The sequence below is a fragment of the Silurus aristotelis genome, assembly GCF_946808225.1.
Source record: "Silurus aristotelis genome assembly, chromosome: 9".
NCBI lineage: Eukaryota > Metazoa > Chordata > Actinopteri > Siluriformes > Siluridae > Silurus > Silurus aristotelis.
This window is the reverse complement of record NC_139582.1, coordinates 7,543,613-7,566,767: the sequence shown is the minus strand read 5'-3', so window position 1 is coordinate 7,566,767 and position 23,155 is coordinate 7,543,613. Positions and strand designations below refer to the sequence as shown.

Here is a 23,155-nt window from a genome sequence, read left to right as displayed (position 1 = left end):
GACACATATTTTCCAAGCAGAGAGCAAAAATGTGTGAGCAAATGTGTGAGTGAAAATTGTTCTAATTATGCAACACTTTCTCTACAATTTCTCTCTCTCTTCCACACCAGTTTGTCTAACTCCCTCATTCTGTCTCTCTCTTTCTCTCTCTCTCTCTCTCTCTCTCTCTTTCTCTCTCTTTTTCTCTCTCTCTCACACACACAGAATCCTTCAGACCATACTTTGAGAAAAGCTAAAAACAAGTGTACCTTATCAGATATTTCAGCTCAGGTTACCATGGCAACAGTAGCATTTATCGCAAATATTTGTGTACTCTCTCAGCTGATGCACACCACAGGCCAGACAGAGAGAAAGGGGGGAAGCGACTTCAACTTTATCATTGCCCCTGGGAAGAGAATAGAGGGGAGATTGATCAGCTCCTCCATTCCTGAAAGCCAGGCTGAGTATGAAAGAGAGAGATGATGGGGTTTAAATAATTTCATAGGCTTCTTACAATTTGCAATCCAATGGAAACATAAAACAGGCTGTATTGTGGAAATGTGCTTTTTTTCAAGGATAGTCAGACAGAACAGATTCCTTTTTTCTCTATGAAAAGGCTTCCGACAGTAACTGTTCTGAACAGCCATAATTCATGCAGAAATTCTATTTATGATTTGCCCCTTAATATGCATATATTAAATAAAAAAAAATAAATAAATAAAAAAAAAACATGCTATAGGCAGTGTGCAGTTTGAACGCAGAAATAGGAATAACATTTTGACTATATTAAATGGTCATGTACTTTGTTTTTGCATCTGTTACAAACATGTCAAATGTCTTTTATGTATGGGATCTAAATATACTCATAACTTATATACGTTCCTGTAATTGCCTCCCACACATTATGCATCCTCTGAGCAATTACTGGATTCCCTGAGTTATAATTTTACCCCACATTTTGACACATCTCTTCTAATTTTAATTGCGCTCTTGAAGGCATTCTCTACCCTTAAATATACTGAATGTGTTCATATTTGTATATCTGTGATGGTAATAAACTGGGGCTAATTTTGGAGCTGTTAGGGTTCTGCTTTGTTCTGCTCTGATGTCACTAAGGATGAGACTAGCACAGCTACAACAACAAAAAATGCAATATACGGGACAACAGTCTGTTTCTCATGATTGGTCTAGAAGAAGAGCTTCTTTTCTCACTTTTTTTTTATTAAGAAGAAATCCAAAATGTGGGATCCAGAGTTTTACAATGTAATGCAGATACAGAATACAAATGAGATACACTCACCTGACTCTAGCTATCTAAAAATAGAAGCTTTGGGAGTTTCGAGCAGAGTGTACAGATGAGGAGGTGAGAGCTCTAATCAGACTAAATGACTAAAGAGCTGCTTCTAGGCTGTCTTTGTGTACATATGTAATCCCATTGCAGCTTTATAAGGAGGCAACAGAATTTTGGGTAAAGTAGAAAATAGTTACAGATGTCAAGATATATATTAAGGCTGTTTATAATGAATGTATATTACATTAATTTGTATAATTAATGCAAATTTATTTTAACGCTACTAACTTTATTAACGCGTGATTAATGCAGCGCACATTTATGTTTGACCATTTTATAAAAAAAAATTAATAAATAAATATAAAAGAGGTGAAATTAAAACCTTCGACCCTTTTTTTACTCAGGAAAATAAATCAATCCTTTTTTTTCAACACTTAACATTCGTTTTACTGTTGCAGCAAGTCTCAAATCAAGCACCAAAATCCGCTATGATGCACACATCCGGCAATTGAAACCGTCCGTGTGGAAACAGAAAAAGTTCTGTCATAAATATTTTAAAACATTTTCAATAGTATTTTTTATGAGCTGCCCTGTCATTTGAAAATGTAAACAGGCTTGTGTGTTTAGGCAACTGGCTCAGTGCAAAAAGAGAGAAGTAATAGGAGCCTGGTATCTCTGTTCCTTTTTTATGTAACTAATGGACATGAACAAGTTCTTTGAAACACATCTCTGACCTTTGAAACATGTCTAGTCTTCATGCTCTATGTTCAGTATGGTTTCACTAATAATAAAATACATATTCATATTAATTCATGGCCATGTTGATTAGAGTATTAAAAACTTGAGAAGTATTAATTCAAGGTACATTTAGAACATATAGAAATCATAAAAAGTTGTGATTAATTACAAGTAACCTACAAACAATCAATTAATTTTGATTAAATGTTTGAATCGAATGACAGCCCTAATATATTATTTAAACATAGAAAAATATTATTAGAAAAAAATTTCTTTTTTAATTTTCTTATAAAAATAAATCTTGGATGTCACTGAAGATCACATCATTGTTAATTATACCCAAATGATTAGATTTTTAATTATTATTATTTTGTAAGTCATTTTGTGTGGATTACATACAAAAACAATGCAAAGTATTTTACAAAGTATTTTGCTTTTAGTTTTTTTTTTATGTAATTTAAAGCTTATTTAACATTTTGCATTGTTGCACAAGCATCCTTCTGATCTTATTTGAAGTCTATATTTTTGTGTTTTTAATTTCCTTTTCTATTCATACAGCACTTACAGTAACTCTGTAATTCATTTCCAATTATAATTTACACAGCTATAAAACTAATAGTACATGAAGCATAATGCAGGTCTCAGCGTTATAATATTACTCAACATTGCACATCACGAAATTCAACTCATATAAGTGCTCATAGGAGCGAAACCACTCTAACAAGATAACAAGTGTCAAATATGATGACCAGGCCTTTGCCTCGCTGGCTGATGGTGGGGAAGTTCCTGCTAACTGCAGCAGCATTGGTGTCCCAAAAGGCAGAAAGTGTAGCCTATTTCCATTCTCCTAAACATGCAGTATCTCATCCTGCTCTCTGGGGTCAACACAAAGAGCCAATTAAAGCAGCAGAAAATCCGTCAAGGCAAACATTACGGACAGAAGAATCATCATCATAATAAAGCAATCTCACAAAAGGGATGGATGAAGACATTCAACTGATGCTCCCAATGCCAGAATGTACAGTTTAAAAATAATGAAAGTACATGTCACCTTACTCATCTGAATATTATTAATGAGCTGGTGTCTGGTTGACATTGAAGTGAAGTATATAACATTTCCTATTAAGAAAATTAATGGCATGGAGGTAAATTTGCAGAAACATTAAGGCGTTTGAGCTCAGGTTATTTATTTATTTATTTTTTGGCGTTTGCATGAGTTTGTGCGCTGGAAGGTCACAGACTCCCACTTGCAATTCACTGGCTCCCTTTTAAACACCAAACAAGAGCAAGAATTGCATTTGGGCATATCCAGTCCCACTTGTAATTCATTTTTTCTGATGAAAGTGAGCTTGTTGTGCACTTTCCGGTTACAGTAGCTGTCTGGGAGTATGTGGGCTCACGTGAAGAGAAATCATCATAACTGTCATTAGATATAAAAGTCTCACACTTATCAAAGGAACTATTAAGACTCACAGAAGACTAGTGATATAACGGCCGTGTCTAATGATTAAGTTATTTACAGGGCGATGTAATGGCAAGAGAAAAAAAACTTTGAAATAAATGAATTATTAATGGTTTGTAATAGCCAAAAAAATGGGCAAGGACATCAGTATACTATCTATCAATAAAGGCCAGGATCTATGGTTTTGTATAGTGACATTTTAAATACAAAATTAAAAAGCCAACTAGCAAACGATTGCGATTGCTAAAAAGACCTATAAGATTCATTTAGCAATTATATATTGATAAAAATAAGTTTGCTAGCTTGGTAGCAACCTAGCTTTAAATTGCCACATATAGACATGCTGATTTTCAGCTGTCCTATTCTTACAGATTTGCATAAAATGCAACCAAATAACCACAAATCTTTTTAATTTTTTTAAATGCTAGATATGTAAACTCTGTGGCTTAAATAACCAATGTTTTATTTGTAGGATACACAGTGTCACAGAATTTACGTCATGTTCTCTGTGATTCATTTAACATTAGCTAATCCTGTCAAAACACTATAACAAATTTAAGTATTTTCAATATGTATAATTATCAAGGTAGCTTCCTAGCTTAGTATGAAAGTTCATACAGAACACTAACCCCTAATTCAGAGGCCATGGTGAAGTCGGTTTCATGGAAAGATTTTTCACTGTATTAGCAAATTTGCCCCAGGTACCAATCTATATAATCAGATTCAGCCATTCAAGAGGAGTCACAAGTATGTTTAAATTTAAGAGTACTTTAAAACAATTCGTCTTTATGCATTTTATTTGCAGTCAACCATCAAATTATACCAAGAGACTATGAATCCAGGCTTTTCCATTTGGCTCCTGTAATAACACATGGTTATACACAGTACTGGTTCAGTGGAAGGTCTTTTCCATGTGTGGTTGGTCTTGGGTTGTAAACATTAGCCTGAAACTTTTTTTTTTTTTTTTTTTTGCATTATTTAAGACCGACCCCTAAACTGGTCTTTGACAGAACTTTGGCATTTGTTAAGTTTCTGATTTAATCCACACCTAACTCTTTTGCCAACTCAGCATTTCAGGGTCGGAATCAATCGCTTTCACGTAAACATTTTGAGAATAGTTTAACATCCATTCTGAATGTAATTAATTTTAATAAACAGGCTGGGGGCTGGATATGGTTTTCTGCAGCATGCCGCAGAGGGCTTGCCAGTGAACTGAGAATGCCATGAGCGAGAGGCATCACAAATAACTGCTGGCTTCATCAGGTGTTGATTTTGCTGCACATTAAAGTGTAATGCATCATTATAAACATAGCGACAGGTCAGTTGCTGGAGATTTCACTATATAGCAGTCACTATATAGTAACATTGAAAAATAATTCTTGTCATGCACTGCCTTTTTTGTGTGTTAGACAACACACAGACGTGATGCGTTTGCCTTCCAGCATAAAGCCAGGAACCAAATCGGGGTTCCTGTGTGTGAGTTCAGGTCTCTCATCAGTGGGTTCAGGACCATCTGACCCTGCAACACTGCCCCTGGCTCTGGCCATTAAGCGTCAGATACACACAATGTGAAGCAAAAAGATGGTTATGTCCCTGTTCTCTTAGCTAAGGGGTTTGTTAAGGCTTGTTCGTGGTGAAGGTGGTGTAATATAATTATTACCAGAGGTTCATTGGGATTTTAGTCAAATCCATGATGTCATTAATGCGCTGTATGTTTAGATGTCTTTAAAGTTAATTACATTTTCCAAAAATGACAAATAGAGAAAACTGCACATGATGTATACAGTAAATATCGTTTTGATTGGACATGGAATGTTAATAAGGATTTTCTTCAGTATAAGCACACTCTAGGAAGCAAGGTAGTATCCATTTATTGTCTGTTTAAAACAATTGCATGTAGACAATGTTTAAAAACATTTGTCAGATAATAAATGCTTCTAGTTGTTTTAGGTTACTGAGTTCATCTCTACAAAGTCAGAGAGACAGCCTAGTCATGGTCATGTGACCTAATGGTTGAAGGAAACTTGCCAAAACACTACAACAAGAATTTACTTGTTGTTCAAAATAACAGTTTTTGTTAAAAAAAATTGGTTTATAAAGTGTGCATTGAATTAGCAAGTGTAACAACAACAATACATAGACTTTAAAACACTTCTATTTCTGTTATTTTGTACAAAGATAACTTTTCCCATGATCATAATTACTAGAAACATCCTCCGACAACATTGCTTAACAGACAGATGTCTAGAAATCGAATCCCATTTGAATAGTATTTTAGAAGACCTTGTGTGTGTGTGTGTGTGTGTGTGTGTGTGTGTGTGTGTGTGTGTGTGTGTGTGTGTGTGTGTGTGTGTGTGTGTGTGTGTGTGTGTGTGTGTGTGTGGTTTTAATGTATGACTGACAGCAAATCTTCACCAAGGACATTATCCTGATGGAACACCAACAGATGTGGTTTGTTGATGGTGAGACTCAGAAAAGGGAGAATTAATACAACCAAGATATTAAAGCTTAACCATGCAGTCTTTGCTCCTGTATATTGGATACTGCTCTGCAATATGTAGTGTAACAGATCAGTGATGTCTTACATAAAAAATATCTAACCTGTGTATGATGTGACACACTGCCAGTGCCATCTCTTACATTATTCCCATGCTTATCCAGTGTAAATCACTGCAATGGCACATTTGCCATCACTCTTAACTTATATCACAAACCTTATGTATAGACAGAAATCGTAAGAGAAGCTGTCTGACTTTTTTTATGAAGAAAATATGAGTGTGTAAAACCCACTGTAGAATGAGCCTTAAAGACTTCTAAATCAATCACTGGAACAGGTCTTTTCCAGAAAATTATTTCTGCTCGTAAATGTATGTCTGCCCGAGTGAAACCATAGGTTTTTGTCCAAAACAAACACCCAGACCCTGAACAAATCCTCAACTCCAGCAGTTCTTTAACTTTGATAAATTCTTAATGGCAACAGCAAAACCAGGATCTTTCGAAAACAAAGACTTTAGAAATTATATAGAATACACAGCAATAGCAATAACACATAAAGCACATTCAATGACTACATAAATCAGGATTTATTCATCCCTTTAGAGTATTAAATATGTATAATTGCAGTTCACTTCAGTTAAACTATGTGATCAAAAACAATGTAGTTATAATAGTGAAAAATGTAAAGAAAAAAAAAGTGATCCAAGTTAACCAAGTTATCCCATCAAGGTTTATATTGTTTTTGTGGGGGTTTTACCCTGATATTGAAAGATGCACCACAAACAAAAACCCTTATAAATATTCCAATTAACAAATAACTCTAATATTTAAGAATTCATACTAAAATATTTTGTAGCTATATGGAAACCCTATTGTAATAGTAACAAGGAAAAGCCCATGTGCCAGTTTCTGCGATTACAATGGGCTTTTAAGGATGGATTTCTCACATACTCCTCTGGATAAAATCGTTTTTTTGTACCAGACTGAAGCTCCTTTAACAATAGACCTGTGATTAAAGAAAGTGATGATAAAAAAAAGGGAGTCACATAAATTTAAACGTTCTTGCACTTGCGGTTAAATGGATGTTTTTTCCACTATTATCTATTGTCACTACAGTATTTATAGCTGTCCTATGAGCTGTAGCAGCCCATTATGTCCTTCCATTGGTGGCTTTAAGATAAGCTACATAGCAGTGATGACCATTTAGGATTTGATAGGAAAACAAATTCTGACAGCTTTGTGTTATTAACTGTCCTTTGTCAAAACGACATTAAATCCACTTAGCACGTCATTTTAAGAACGTTAATTTCAACTCATAAGCAAAGACCACTTTGGTTTTATCTTTAACAGCCAAACAAGGTGAAACATACAGCGTAAACTCGCTTTCATATTTAAACTAAACCACTGAAAGTGAGTTTCTTTGAGTTTTTGTGAGTAAAAAAACTGGTAAAAAAAAAAAACTTTTTTTCCTATTAAAATCATAAAGGGATATCAATGCAGTGTAGATCATCTAAAAGACAACAATGGAAGGGCAACAGGGGCTAACACGATTCATAAGACAAATCATATAAAGCCTACACCAGATGATGTGCAAAACGGCAGTGAAAGTACAAATATTGTGTCTCAGAGTAAGTTTCAATATCAGTGTCCACATAAATAAGTAGCAAAAATGCATGCCTCACAGTGAGTTAATGTCAATCTATTTAAAAAAAATCCTAAATAAGTACAGACTGCTGATATCTGTATTCACAGAAATGGAAATTTCTTGGGGCACTGAGAATTATAGGAGTCTCCAAAGGTTGATTATTAAAGTACAACACAAACACAACAGAAACTTAAAACCGCTGATGGGCATTTGAGTGATTTTATTTAAGGTTACTTACAAGAATATTAATAATATTGATAGTGGCAAATGAAACTAGATGATTGTTATAAGCCAAATTTTGGCTTCAAATTGGCGCTAGAAGTTTCCTAAAACTTTGTGCTGAGTCAATCAGGAGTTTCTAACAGCACTATGTCTTAACCCAGCAATGACCATGGACTTAGTAAGACTGCGGTGTATAAGACCCTTAACCCAACCCTATTCATTCTGTTCCCACTGAGTCAAAACTCTTGGATCCAAGTTAGTCTTAAATGGTGAGGTATTGTTAAAAAATAAAATCACCAGAGATTTCTTATTGACATTGTGGTCAATTGGAGCCATAAAACATTTATCTGAGCCAATTCTGTAAGAAAGCAAGGACTTGGAAATCCTTTGCTGCTTTGTGGATATTCTCTTTGTATTTTCTAACACACTGTTCAATCATAAAGCAAAATTGCAAAGCCCATCAAAAGTCATGGGAAATGGTGAAAGATCAAGTTTAGACCAGCATCAGGCAGGACTAGTGCTTTTAAGTGCTCACTGTTGGACAACATTTCTGAAAAATCTGACACTCCAAATTTGTTCTGTAAATAATCACAAAATCACACTATCCACTGTCACCCAAAGGAGAATGTGCTCCCTCACTTGGTTTCTTATTCTGCTTCTTTTTTTCCACAGTGTTGCCTTTGGCTTGCTCATTAGAGGTCTACTCTTCAACAGTGTTTGTTTTTAGCGCTATACAAATAAAGTAGAATTTAATTATTGGGAAAGTCCAAGAGGAACATGAGATGAAGAACAAAAAAAAGAGCAGAGGAGAACATTACTCTTCCTGACCTGAAGACAGAAAAAAAAAGCCAGACTAGTGTGGGTGCCCAACTAAGAGTTTTATTATTATTACGATGATGTTTCAGTTTTTGCTTATGTGTAAGTAAATTTTTCCTGGGTCTATTGGGAAATGTTTTCATATTTTCTGTTATTAAACATTCTCTGAAAATATTCTCATTTAAGGGTGCCAAATAAGTATTTTTAAAAAATAACAAAGTGAAGCAAGAAACGTATAAAGTTAGAAACACCAACTTAGGAAAAAAAATCATTAAAAGTGTATTAAAAATATACTACAAAATGAACTACATACATGCCAGTCTGTTGGATGCAATAAGAAGTTATATTTAAGTTTATATGTAATTGGGGTTAATTGATCAAAATACATAAAGTGATCAATACTTATATATATATATATATATATATATATATATATATATATATATATATATATATATATATATATATATTTTATTTTATTTATTTATTTATTTTTTTTGAAGTATTGATCACTTTATGTATTTTGATGTGGGTGGGTATAACTGTCAAACTTTTAATCATATTTTGTCTCTTGTTCTGTTAACACTAGCTCATGCCTATTAGCAAATAGTGGACCTCTCTGCTCCTTGTGGTCCTCTTAAATGTTTCCTGCCTAAAAGGGCTTGGCAGCTAGACCAGGACTAGATTAATGTATAAGGTGTTCAGGAAGTCAAGAGAAGCAGGCGGAGGCAATGTAGATACGTCTAACTTTTCTCTGCAGAACAATAATTCATTGTCTTATTTAAAGAGACACTGTGAGATAGTATTGCTAATGCTTGCTCTTCTTTTTAGGGTAAGACACTGACTACAGTACATGACTGACCTCCCTAAGTTCACCCCCCCCCCCATCTGTCTGGCAAGTCTGCAGTCCTCTGCTTTGCCAATCTATAAAAGTCCTGCCATTTGTTGTAAACGTCATGTCCTGTTCCACTGTGGTAGCTGCATGCACTTCATCATTCTGCAATGTCACCTTTTTTTTGTCCTTTTTTCACTGGTGGATAAGCTGCTTTTATACAGTAAAACAACTCGTTTTTTGCTACTTTAAACGAATTATATTTAAAATTATTTACATTCACAATCACTGTCTGTTATGTTCAAAAAGTGCAAGTCTTTGTTACTGTTTGAAGTTTTGTCATTTATGTAAATTACACACTGCCTGCTGATAAAGTAGTCAAAATGTTACTATTTACATGATTTGCATTTTGCATTGAACAAAAATTACTGATTTATATGTTCATAACATAATTAACCTTAGCTAGAAGAACCCCCATAATTTTGCTTCCAATTTGTGCTTACACCATCTGCAGAAAAAAAAAAGCCATAAATAAACATTGCCAAACAAACTGTTTTTATTTTGATAGTAATGTTGTCTAGGTTTCTTTCTGTAAAAACCAGCTTTATTTAAAGTTTACTCAGGGAGAAGGGAAATACAATCTGTTTGCATTTGGATATCAGCCAAAATGTCTGTGGTGCTCAATATCATCCTAATTTTCACAAAAATGCTGGTTTTTTTTTTAATTTAATGTTAAGAAAAGCATAGCTTTGTGCATTCTGTGCAAGCTATGAGGCTGGTTTGGTTTTAAATTAATTGATGATCAAATAAACGTATTATATTAGGCATTTTCATTCTACATATGCATATCAAAAAGTCAAATAGAAAAGCTAAACCGCACTCAAAGCATAATGAAAGAAAATCATTAAACAAAACACTCCTTAACTTGATCTGTTAGGAAACATGTGACTTTTCCTATTTCTGTATTAGTTTACATTTTCATTGTTTTGGGTCTTTGGATCCTCCAGTGGCGTGGCAGCAACTGAGTAAAATTCTAAATGTGTAGCAAGCAGTATTTGCACTTAAAGTGCACATTGTATAAGATTTAAAACCCAGCTTTGGATTAGAGCAGACTTTTTCATTAAATCTTTACCAATCAAACAGTCACTCGTGTAATGTTGTGTAAACTCTTATGTTTGATTATTTGCCTCTTATCAGTTGAGTTAAATGTCTAGGCATGGAAAGCGATCATTTAGCTAGGCATTGAACATGGCGGCTGTGTTGGTGGTATAATATTTCCCCAGTAGACAGCATGCATATCAACTAATTAATGCGCTGAAAAGAGCGATGATGATTGCTTTCTGTCGGACGAGTGCCAAATTATGTCTGGCTCCAACCCCTTCTTCATGCAAATCCTAACGCAGATACATACACAAGTCAATGCTATTAGAAACCTCATCAAAAAAGGTATGTTTTCATATTAAGTCTATTATTGTTGATTTTTTTCTTCAATGCTGTGCCATGGTTGTGTTATTAACAGCATGCCGTTAATTAGCTGTGTCGTGTGGAACTTGTGTTGTAAACAGTTTCAATAACAATATTGATGGTGATGTCAGGTCAGAGTTCTGCAGGAGCTGTAGGAAGGGTAAAAACCAACTAAAGCATTTAAAGAAGATTTTTCAATTGCATTCTTTTTAAGAAATGTCTTTCTTTTTAAGGAAAACAGCAAAGTCTAGAAAACATTAACTCCACATAATTCAGCTGCATGTGCCAGCATGTCTCTGCAAATTGATGGTGTTTCTAAATTAGCTTTGAAAAAGTCCTCACCAAGGCAACTTCTTCATTTTGTTGGATAAAATAGTGTTTTTGTGTTACAAAGAACACAAATGCACATGGGTTTCTGAGAACAACAGATGCCCATTATCATTTTATGATAGAAAAGTAGGTGTAGATGAATTCATGGCATTTTTAAACACCGCTTTGGGGAAACTGAGCCTGAGAAAGTGTAGTCATGCAACACATTTTACTTGTGTTAGCACTAGCAGTGGCAGAACACCAGCCAAAAGCCCCATTAGCTGTTTAATCTTTCATATAGCTTCCGAACTTTCCGTTCAGGAAATAAAACACCCCGTTTGGTAAATACTGATGGCAATTTTGCCAGTAACTGACAGTTGTTATGTTTGCTTTGGTAGATTATTAGGATAATAATTAAGAATGTCAGTATCAATTCCGTGTGATTACAATATAATATATAATCAAAATGACAATCTGAGGGGTCCAAGCACCCTCAGTTAGGACTCACTATTGTTCATACCAAGTTACACAGAACAATGAAGTGTTAAACACACTGCACGCACTGAAGACTGAAGACCAATGCTGACACTGTGAAATGTGTGCTATGATGGAACTGGCTGATAAGAGTGACTACTGCAGAAGAAGAAGAAAGAACAGAAAAAAACATTAGGATTCATAGCAATAATGAACAATGTTAATGTATTCTGTTAATGCAGAAGTAGCATGAGTTTAATACTACAAGGTCCCACTGAAGGACTTTAGATTTCATTGACATGATAAGTACTAATTTAGTGCCTTTGTATCTTAAATTTTAATTGGGAGTTTCGATTAATTGTTGTGTGAAGAAGGAAATAAGATATTGGATCTTTTCTAATTAGGAACCTGTCCTTTCAGATAAAGACACAAAGGGAAATTGAGAATCAAAACCTTTTAAGAGGGGATAAGCAGCTTAAGACCCTTTTTAAATGCAAAATACTTGTTTAAAGGTTTGATAGAATCTTTAGCATCAAAGTCATTTCTTTACTTCATCATATTTCTTCTTAGTCTGGAAAACCAGATGGATCCCACTATGGCTGAATTTACCAGCAAGAAATGCAAAAAATCCACCAACACACCCAAAAAAAATCTGAATTGATTACAATGTGTAAGGAGCCCATTTTAATAAATACAATGGTATAAACATCACTCAAATGATGATTAAAGTCTTGCTAGCTTAGTGTGATTTCCTTATGCGTTCAGTGTCACAATTAGTTTCATTTAGCTTGTGATCACCGGCTGTCAAAATGTCTGCAACAGTCCTGTGCTGTCACATTAAAACATAGATGTTTACGCAATAAAAAAGTTTTAAAAATGTTTAATTGCACTTGTAACATTATGAATAAAATTGCCAACAAGACTGATGTAAAAGCAATAAGCTTTAAGCCAAATGTTTTCTCATTTCGCTTTGATTTCTAATCACTTTTATAAAACATTGTAGCATCATTTGTTTAATTTATTTATAAAAGGAACAGTGGTATAGCTGGTATGATTGCCACCTTACTGCTCCTGAGTAACTCATTCAATCAGTGTCTGGTTGGTGTTTGTGTTAAGTTTCATATATCTTTCTTCATAACTGTGTGGGTTTCCTCTGGATTCTCCTGTTTTCTCCTTCCATGCAAATAAATGCCAGGAAGTACACTTACTACATTAAATTGTTAGTACTTAACAATATATATATATATATATATATATATATATATATATATATATATATATATATATATATATATATATATATATATATATATATATATATATTGTTTTATATATAGTGACTCTTTTTTCTCCAGAGAGCTTATGTGTGAGTCATGCTATGCAAAGCCTGAAGGACTGGCCTTAATCACTGCACATTAAAGAATCTAACAGGAAAGGTTCAAACCACCAGGAACCTTGCTATGTTATTCTGGCTCCATTTTTGCCAATCCTCCTCATGCTTAAGCAGTCCTTTTTTTATTCTCATACTGGTAAGTAGTCTGAGTTTATACAATATGTGTGATCAATATTAAACCCTGATGAATCAATGTCTAATGCAGACAGTGAGCCCTGGTCCAGTACACCCAAAGCAAGATAAAGAGAGGTTTTACACACAATGGCATCAGAAACTTGGCAAGAGTAATGCGAACACTTAACCTGCTATGCCATTACGCTGTCATTTTACCCCTCATAAACACAAATTGATGTAAACAACATTTGTCTTTATGACAGCACCAGAACAACATCTCAGGAAATAAGGGCCACTTGGCTTGAACGCTGTTTTTTAGAAGGCACTTGTGATGCTGCATTACATATGGTGAATGCCAAGCAGAGCATCTATATATCTTGTTTACATGGTTTTTAAATGTGTAGTGAAGCCAAGTTACTGACAGCGTTGGGCGCAAGCCATGACATGCAGTAAATTACAATACGATATCAATGCAGCTAAAAAACAGAGACTGTGCTTCAAATCTGACTCAAATTCGATTCTTAGCTCAATCCTGAGCCAAGTGGACACTAAATGACATCCAAAATCTCATAATCACTGTATTACCAATACTACATGACTTGCTAACGGTTGTATAATAGCAGTCAAACATTTAGAAATCTGCTTAGAACTACTTCAACACTAAATCCCACTTGTTTCATAACATACAACATTACATTCAGTAGGTTTCTTCCTGGTTTTCCCATGTCATTCTGCTTTCCAAAACATTCGTTTAAGTAAATTAGTTAGTGATAATGTGATGTCTAGCATCCCTTTTAGGCTTTATTCGTGCATTACTTCTAGCATTATTAGGATAGGCTCTGAATCCACAATGACTGGGATAAACCAGTTACTGAAGGCACATTAATAAATATTCAGACTGTAACATGCAGTGCAAAGTAAAACACTTCACATTCACATTATTTCACCTTGTGCATTTAGTAATGATCAAATACTTCAAAACATACAAAGCATAGCCTTTTTGATACCTGTTAACTGTAACCTGTTTACAGTATTTTAGATTATATAGTAAGATGTTTAATTCATTCTTTCTACATGACAATTAGTGTTGTATGAATTAAGATAATGTTGGAATACAATAAAAGGATCCTTGAGTATAATTCATGGCTGTGTTTATTTTTTAGAAATCCTGTTCACATGTGCTAGATCTCCAGTAATGTGTTCTTGGTCAGCTGCTTTTGTGGTTAAGCATGGGTTATAAAGGATACAGTTTCTTTTCACGAAGGAATAGCCTCTTCATTAACAGGAGCAGCACACGGGCTCTATGGTCTGAATACATTAAATGATTCCTATCATCGGTGGCTCAAGTACAAGTGGAAATGGATTGCTTTTGTAATCTGACCCAAACACTAAGTCTACTTCTCTGGTTTAATGCCAGCATTCGATGTGATTAACTTGTCTGTGTATTTTTCTTCCATGTGAAGGGTTAATGGGCTACTTAATTGTAATATTAGTTATGTCATCTGGGAGCAATTAATCAACTTTGACAACAATGGCTCTGTGTGGCAACTGATAGACTGCACAGTTTAAGCAAGAAACTTGAGACTGTTGATGAGGCAGGAAGGGCGACTCTCAGTTACCAAGGCAACCAAGTAAAGACATGTTCTACAGAGGGGAAAAAAAACATCATGTTGAACATAGATTTGTATCCATGATCCTTAAGTATTCTCTGTCCCACATTTTTGGTGTTTCCACCGATCTAACAGACACATAGAAGGGATATTAATTAGCTAATGCTTGGAACAAGTTGTGTTGGAAACAGAGAAATCTATTTATACTCCAGGACCAGGACTGGGAATCTGTACTCTAGAGGTTTGCTAAATGCTTCATTGCAATATGTGTAAAAAAATTACATTTCAAAACTGATTTTTTTTTTTTCCCCCTGTGTATCTGATGATTTTTAACCCAGCCATTTAGGGGGGCACAAGCCAGTGTACTCTTAGTGCCGGTCCCAAGCCCGGGTAAATGGGGAGGGTTGCGTTAGGAAGGGCATCCAGCGTAAAACATGTGCCAAATCAAATATGCGGATCACAAATGAGAATTTCATACCGGATCGGTCGAGGCCCGGGTTAACAACGACCGCCACAGGTATCGTTAGCCGACAGGGTACCGGTGGAAATTGGGCTACTGTTGGCCGAAGGAGGAGAAGGAGAGGAGGAAGGCGTCTACAGAGACGGCAGAAAAAGGAGCAGTGTAGGAGAGTAGAGGTTCGGGTTGGTACTTTAAATGTTGGTACTATGACGGGTAAAGGGAGAGAGATAGCTGATATGATGGAGAGGAGAAAGGTAGATGTGTTGTGTGTTCAGGAGACCAAGTGGAAAGGGAGTAAGGCCAGGAACATTGGAGGTGGGTTTAAACTGTTTTATCATGGTGTGGATGGGAAGAGAAATGGTGTAGGGGTGATTCTGAAGGAAGCATACAGTAAGAGTGTAGTGGAGGTGAAGAGAGTTTCTGATAGGGTGATGATCGTGAAGGTGGAAGTTGAAGGGATGATGATAAATGTCATCAGTGCCTATGCTCCACAAGTTGGCTGTGAGATGGAGGAGAAAGAAAGATTCTGGAGTGAATTAGATGAAGTGGTAGATGGTGTACCTAGGAAAGAACGATTGGTGATTGGGGCAGACTTTAATGGGCATGTAGGTGAAGGGAACAGAGGTGATGAGGATGTGATGGGTAGGTATGGTTTTAAGGAGAGGAATGTGGAAGGGCAGATGGTGGTAGATTTTGCTAAAAGGATGGAAATGGCAGTGGTGAACACGTATTTTAAGAAGAAGGAGGATCATAGGGTGACGTATAAGAGTGGAGGAAGGTGCACACAGGTGGATTATCTTCTGTGTAGGAGATGCAACCTGAAGGAGATTGGAGACTGTAAGGTGTTGGCAGGGGACAGTGTAGCTAGACAGCATCGGATGGTGGTCTGTAGGATGGTTTTGGAGGCGAAGAAGAAGAGGAGGAAAGTAAGGTTTGAAAGAAGAATAAGATGGTGGAAACTGAAGGAGGAAGAGTGTAGTGTGAGGTTCAGGGAAGAGGTCAGACAGGGGCTTGGTGGTGGTGAAGAGGTGCCGGATGATTGGGCAACTACTGCAGGAGTGATGAGGGAGGCAGCTAGAAAAGTACTTGGTGTGACATCTGGAAATAGAAAGCAAGACAAGGAGACGTGGTGGTGGAATGAGGAAGTGCAGGAGAGCATTAGGGGAAAGAGATTGGCAAAACAGAAGTGGGATCGACAGAGTGATGAGAAGAGTAGGCAGGAGTACAAGGAGATGCGGCAGCAGGTTAAAAGGGATGTGGCGAAAGCCAAGGAAAAGGCATATGAGGAACTGTATAAGAGGTTGGACACTAAGGAAGGAGAAAAGGATTTATACAGATTGGCCAAGCAGAGGGACCGAGCTGGGAAGGATGTACTGCAAGTTAGAGCAATAAAGGATGGAGAGGGAAATGTGTTGACTAGTGAGGAGAGTGTGTTGAGAAGATGGAGGGAGTATTTTGAGCAGCTGATGAATGAGGAAAATCAGAGAGAGAGAAGGTTGGAGGATGTGGAGTTGGTGAAGCAGGATGTAGATAGGATTAGTAAGGAGGAAGTGAGAGCAGCGATTAAGAGGATGAAGAATGGAAAGTCGGTTGGACCAGATGACATACCGGTAGAAGCGTGGAGATGTTTAGGAGAGATGGCAGTGGAGTTTTTTAACCAGATTGTTTAACAGGATTCTGGAAGGGGAGAGGATGCCTGAGGAATGGAGAAGGAGTGTGCTGGTACCGATCTTTAAGCATAAGGGAGATGTGCAGACCTGCAGTAACTACAGGGGAATTAAGTTGATCAGTCACACCATGAAGTTATGGGAAAGAGTAGTGGAAGCCAGGCTGAGAGAAGAGGTGACCATCTGTGAGCAACAGTATGGTTTCATGCCGAGGAAGAGCACCACAGATGCCTTATTTGCTTTGAGGATGTTGATGGAGAAGTATAGAGAAGGACAGAAGGAGCTGCATTGTGTATTTGTGGATTTAGAGAAAGCGTACGACAGGGTGCCGAGAGAGGAGTTGTGGTATTGTATGAGGAAGTCTGGTGTGTCAGAGAAGTATGTGAGGGTGGTGCAGGACATGTATGAGGACAGTGTGACGGCAGTAAAGTGTGCAGTAGGTACGACAGACTGGTTCAGGGTGAAGGTTGGACTGCATCAAGGATCGGCCCTGAGCCCTTTCCTGTTTGCAGTGGTGATGGACAGGTTGACGGACGAGGTCAGACAGGAGTCTCCCTGGACTATGATGTTTGCAGATGATATTGTGATTTGTGGTGAGAGTAGAGAGCAGGTTGAGAAGAGCCTGGAGAGGTTGAGATATGCGCTGGAGAGAAGGGGAATGAAAGTCAGTAGGAGTAAGACAGAGTACATGTGTGTGAATGAGAGGGAGGGCAGTGGAGTGATGCGGTTGCAGGGAGAAGAGGTGGAGAAGGTGGAGGAGTTCAGGTACCTGGGGTCAACAGTGCAAAGTAATGGAGAGTGTGTTAGGGAAGTAAAGAAAAGAGTGCAGGCAGGGTGGAGTGGGTGGAGAAGAGTGACAGGAGTGATTTGTGATAGAAGAGTATCTGCAAGAATGAAAGGGAAAGTTTATAGGACTGTGGTGAGACCTGCGATGTTGTATGGATTAGAGACAGTGGCATTGAGTAAAAAACAGGAGGTGGAGCTGGAGGTAGCAGAGCTGAAGATGTTGAGGTTTTCGTTGGGAGTGACGAGGATGGACAAGATTAGAAATGAGTTTATTAGAGGGACAGCACATGTAGGATGTTTTGGTGACAAGGTGAGGGAGGCGAGATTGAGATGGTTTGGACATGTGCAGAGAAGGGACATGAATTATATTGGTAGAAAAATGCTGAAGTTGGAGCCACCAGGTAGGAGGAAAAGAGGAAGGCCAAGGAGGAGGTTCATGGATGTGGTGAGGGAAGACATGCAGGTAGTTGGTGTAAAAGAGGCAGATATAGAGGACAGGGTGGTATGGAGACGGATGATCCGCTGTGGCGACCCCTAATGGGAGCAGCCGAAAGAAGAAGAAGAAGTATCTGATGATTTTTTGAATCATTTTCGCTTTTAAAATATTAGACTTTTAATGATCTTAACAACAAATCATTGGTTTGAAAATGAGCAATATTAAACAAATGGGTAAAGTAAATTAGCATATTAACGCTTTTCCATTAATTTCTTTGAATGTTTACAGCTTGTGGGTAAACTTGACATCTGGTTACAGAAAGTTGACAGTGTTTTTCCATTCAATGTTGATGGTTTCAGGAGGAGTTTAAAGTTCACTGCAGCAAACGTAAACAAGCAAATAGTGGCACATGAGGTTTAAGCAGGGCATTTGTTCAATTAACCAATTATTTGTTAAGAACATTAAAACGTTCACATTGTAAAACTTCGGGGCACAGTATTTGTATATACACAGTATATAAATTATTTGTATTGATTTATTTTACTTTGTTTTGTATACCGTGCCATGAACATGTCCTAGTCTTAGTGTCACTGAACACTGCTCAATAGCGCCTGTTCCAGCACGAGCGCGCAGCGTCACCCAGCTACAGGAACCAAAAGCGCACTGACGCATGCGCGTACACCCCGACGCGTGCATGTGCTGAATTTTCTGATTTTGATTCCTTTTACAATTCTAGACAATATCAATGCATTGTGTAAACTGTACATCTATTCAGGACCCACATTTAGACTGCTTACCTTGCACAGTGAGGCGCTCCGGTGAGGCCGTGTGGTCCCTGCGAGCTCCTGGAAGACCAGTTTTCCATCCAGAGGTGGTGGGGTTTTTTTTTTGTGCATAAAGTCCACCAAAAGCACAAATGCGGAGCGCCAGTTCATGTTTCCACGAAAGCTTTTGACTTGTTCCCCCCGTCGGCGTCCTTGTAAAGGGATGCATTGTCATTTTGGTTAAAGGGACGCAAAGTAAACAGTTGCATGACGCATTCCCTTCTGAAAATAATTTAAAAAGACGTATTCCCGTGGCAGCACTATGACCCAAATGACAGGACTGTCCCTTCCCAGCCATGGCGTCAGAGACACTTGTGCATGATATTCATTTTGAGATGCAATACCGGTATTTTGGCCTAGTTATGTCTACGGGGTGACATCTACACTTAGGTGTTTAATCCCAGAATTTGTGGCAAAATGGAAAAATAACTGATTTGTTCAACGCTCATAAAATAATTAAAAGGTTCTGACGTTTAATTTTGTGACATAATGAAGTTAGGGCAGTTTATTGTGGCGTCTAATTTGCTGAGTTTTCATAAAACATGAGACGATGTGTAACTGTGCATGTCCTTCACAACAGCTGTTACTAAATAGTTATTGAATCTCTCTCTCTCTCTCTCTCTCTCTCTCTCTCTCTCTCTCTCTCTCTCTCTCTCTCTCAGACGTGTATCTGGTCATCTCTGCTTATCTTTGATTTGAGAATAGAACATATTTAATGATAGTGCAAATGATTTCAACTTTATTGCATAACAACCTCACATTAACAGCTCGCTTCTTGCTCTAACATTGACGTCTTCTGACAATATGTAACTTATAAAGTGCCTATGCAAAAAATACTTGTTTGTTCCTTTCTGTATTTTTTTAACTGGAAAAAAAATATTCTGCCTACAGTGTAAATGGGCCAAAACTCACACCTTCCCAGGTTGGGTAAAGCTGGTGATTTTTGCGTCGCCTGTTATTCGAGTATAGGATGTGTTTGTCTAAAAAAAAACAGTAGCCACATTGCAAACACTGTTTCAGCCTAGGTCCATAGGAAATGAAAACGTGTGCCTGCGTGCGTGCGTGCGTGCCTGCTGCATTTTGTGCATGTCTGGTAATGCGCGCGGTTGTGTGTGGGGGGAGTGTGCGTCCGAGCGCGCGCAGCTTGCGCACTCGGGCGTGCATGTGTGCTGATAAGTGAATTGTGCAATCATCTTCACGTAACCCTCCATAGAAAGTCATCAGGGTGAGATTTATAATCATACATCTGTCTGTATGCTTCTTGACTGTGTACTGTTTCTCCTGCCAATGTCAGTTCCGTTCCCTCTACTCGGACTTTGCTTGTCTAGACCGCAAAGTGACTCCGTCACACCTTCTTCCATCTCCATGTACTCGGCGGCTTTGTCACCCAGTGACGACCCAGACTGAGATCCTTTAAACTTTTTCAGGAAATCCGGGAAATACGGGCATCCCGTGGGCGGGTACTCGACCACAGGTGTCTGGTCCTCATTATCAGTCTCCCTGTGGTAGAAGTAATTAAAGTTGGAGACGATGACTGGTACCGGGAGCGCAATGGTCAGGACGCCGGCAATGGCGCATAGCGAGCCTACTATCTTTCCACCCACAGTTATGGGCTTCATGTCTCCATAGCCTACGGTCGTCATTGTGACGACGGCCCACCAGAAAGCGTCCGGGATGCTCGTGAACTGTGACTTGGGTTCATCTGCTTCAGCGAAGTACACGGCGCTGGAGAAGAGCACTACCCCAATCACGAGGAAGAATATGAGCAGCGCCAGCTCGCGCATGCTCGCGCGCAAAGTGTGCCCGAGAATTTGGAGTCCTTTGGAGTGTCGGGAAAGCTTGAAGATCCGGAAAACCCTGACCAGTCGTATTATTCTCAGAATGGCAAAGCTCATGGCCTGTTGCCCGTTCCCTTGCTGCTGCGCAAGGTCCGTGCCAAGAGTTATGAAATAAGGCAAAATGGAGACAATGTCTATAAAGTTCATAATGTTTTTGAAGAAGGAGGCTTTGCTCGGACTGGCAAAAAAGCGCACTATGATCTCAAACGAGAACCAGATAATGCATACGGTCTCCACAATGAAAAACGGGTCGTTGAAGGGCGTAAATCCGTTGTCTGTGTGCGTCAAGTTTTTACCTGGGCTAAGGAAATCTTTGTCGTCCCTGAATTCTGGTAAGGTTTCCAAACAGAAAATAACTATTGATATGACGATAACCAACACGGACACCACTGCAATGCCTCTAGCAGGGCTCGAGCTCTCGGGGTACTCAAACAGGAGCCAAATCTGCCGCTTGAATTCGTCCTCCGGCAGCGCTTTTTCCTCCTCCTTGACGAACCCCTCGTCCTCGCGGAACTTCATCATGGCCTCCTCGCCAAGTTCGTAGAACTTGACCTCTTCGGTGAAGATGTCGAAAGGTACATTGGCGGGTCTCTTTAACCGTCCCCCTGACTGATAGAAATACAGAATGGCGTCGAAACTCGGTCGATTTCTGTCAAAAAAGTACTCGTTGCGCAGTGGGTCGAAGTACCTGATCCGCTTGGAGGGGTCTCCCAAGAGCGTGTCAGGAAACTGCGCGAGGGTCTTGAGCTGAGTTTCAAACTTCAGCCCGGACACGTTGATCACGACTCTCTCGCAGCAGCCATACTCGCTGTAGACGTTCTCGTATCCAGACTGCGGACGCCTGTCCGTGAGAGACGCCGTCTCCTCGTCGTCCATGGTATAGATAAAACTGGACCTCTTGCTTCCCCCGTCGTCGTCTTCCTCGTCGCCCTCGGCCTCCTCGTCCTCTTCTATCATAACGTCCTCCTCGGATCCGAGAAGCGCCAACTCCGAGTGGCGCAGGTCCCCACCGAGAGCCGCGCGGTGCCGCCTCCAGCGCGCGACTCCTCTCTGCTTTTTGCGCTCTCTCAGAAGTTGCTGCTGCGACTCGTACTGCTGTTGCGCCTGCTGAGTGGAGGAGGAGGAGGAGGGGCGCGAAGCAGTCCCTCCGCTCCCATGGTTGGCATTAGTAGAGGAGGCGGTGCGAGCCGGATATGGCTGACCGTAGGGGTGTGCGCACGAGCCGCCGCCACCACCACCACCTCCACCACCGCCGCCGCCACCTCCGTCTCCTGCTGCACTGGGCTCGGACGCCGCAGCTGCCGCCGCCGCTGCGCGTGAATGCCTTTCTCGCTCGCGCTCTCTCTCCCTGGCGCGAGCTTGTGCATATCCGTACGGCATGTGGGGATTGCACCCGCTGCTGTCTGCTCCGACCATAGCAAACTCCATTTTGGTGCGTGGGTTTGTAACCGTACAGTTTAATACAGTTATTGGACAAGACCTCAAGTGAGTGCAGCAATGTCCATAAATGCACTTGGAACGCCACAACGAGGCTTGAGGAAGATGTAAGTCCACTGAGGCGGCAAAAAAAAAAAAAAAAAAAAAAAAAAAAAAAAAAAAACCCTCACAACATGCAAGGTGTTTACAGTTTCATTTCATGGTCATGCAACATTCACTGATATTCTTCAGCTGAGTCCATAGAGTCCAGGTGCGTAAATTTAAAGGAACCTGTATGCCTATTGTGTTGCATCCGGGTCCAAAAAGAAAGGTCTTTTAAGTCCTCCATAAGATTGTTCCAAGAGTAAATGATGTCTTCGCCTTTCACCGCCACCTGAGGTGCCTTTTTTTTTTTTTTTACGAAGAAGCCACTTTGAGTTCTGTTAGTGATCCGTGGTTGCAATGTTTGGGATGAGAGAGGAGGGTGTGAGGTGGTGGTGGAGGTGGAGGTGGAGGTGGTGGGGTGCTGTTCTGTCCTCTGCCCCTCCACTGGCTACAGATGAATCACGGAATTATTTTGACGCCAGCGACAGCTGCAAAGGGCACAAAAACAAACATGTTATAGACTGCACTCATCCCCTCCCACCTCTCAGAATAAAAAGAAAAAATGTCCACACTAATATTAACATGACAGCTCAATACTGGAACAGTTTTAGAAATAATATTTACACATATATTATAGATAGTATGTATTATAACAGTGCGTGGATATAGCAGTTATAGGCCTGCACTGCAACAGGAGACAATACGTGATTATTACAGAGAGACAATTCCATAGGGGATTAATGCTAAGCACTCGCCACACGCCTTTCCCTCCGTTCAC

The 23,155-nt window shown here is 39.0% G+C and overlaps 1 protein-coding gene and 1 long non-coding RNA gene across 4 annotated transcripts in view; both read right to left on the bottom strand.

Moving 5' to 3' along the window:
* Positions 1-23,155, bottom strand: part of LOC310730867 — a 402,048-nt gene that overhangs the window by 334,438 nt on the left and 44,455 nt on the right. The gene's annotated exons all lie outside the window — the stretch shown is intronic.
* Positions 1-23,155, bottom strand: part of kcna4 (potassium voltage-gated channel, shaker-related subfamily, member 4) — a 43,664-nt gene that overhangs the window by 19,828 nt on the left and 681 nt on the right. For 2 of the 3 annotated variants that reach the window (XM_083549957.1, XM_083549958.1), the window contains exon 2: positions 18,992-22,865. In XM_083549957.1, the coding sequence (XP_083406083.1) occupies positions 20,257-22,284 (2,028 nt within the window). In that variant the 5' untranslated portion in view covers positions 22,285-22,865 and the 3' untranslated portion in view covers positions 18,992-20,256. The remainder of the gene's footprint in view (positions 1-18,991; positions 22,866-23,155) is intronic. The other variant, XM_083549959.1, reaches the window with a different exon arrangement.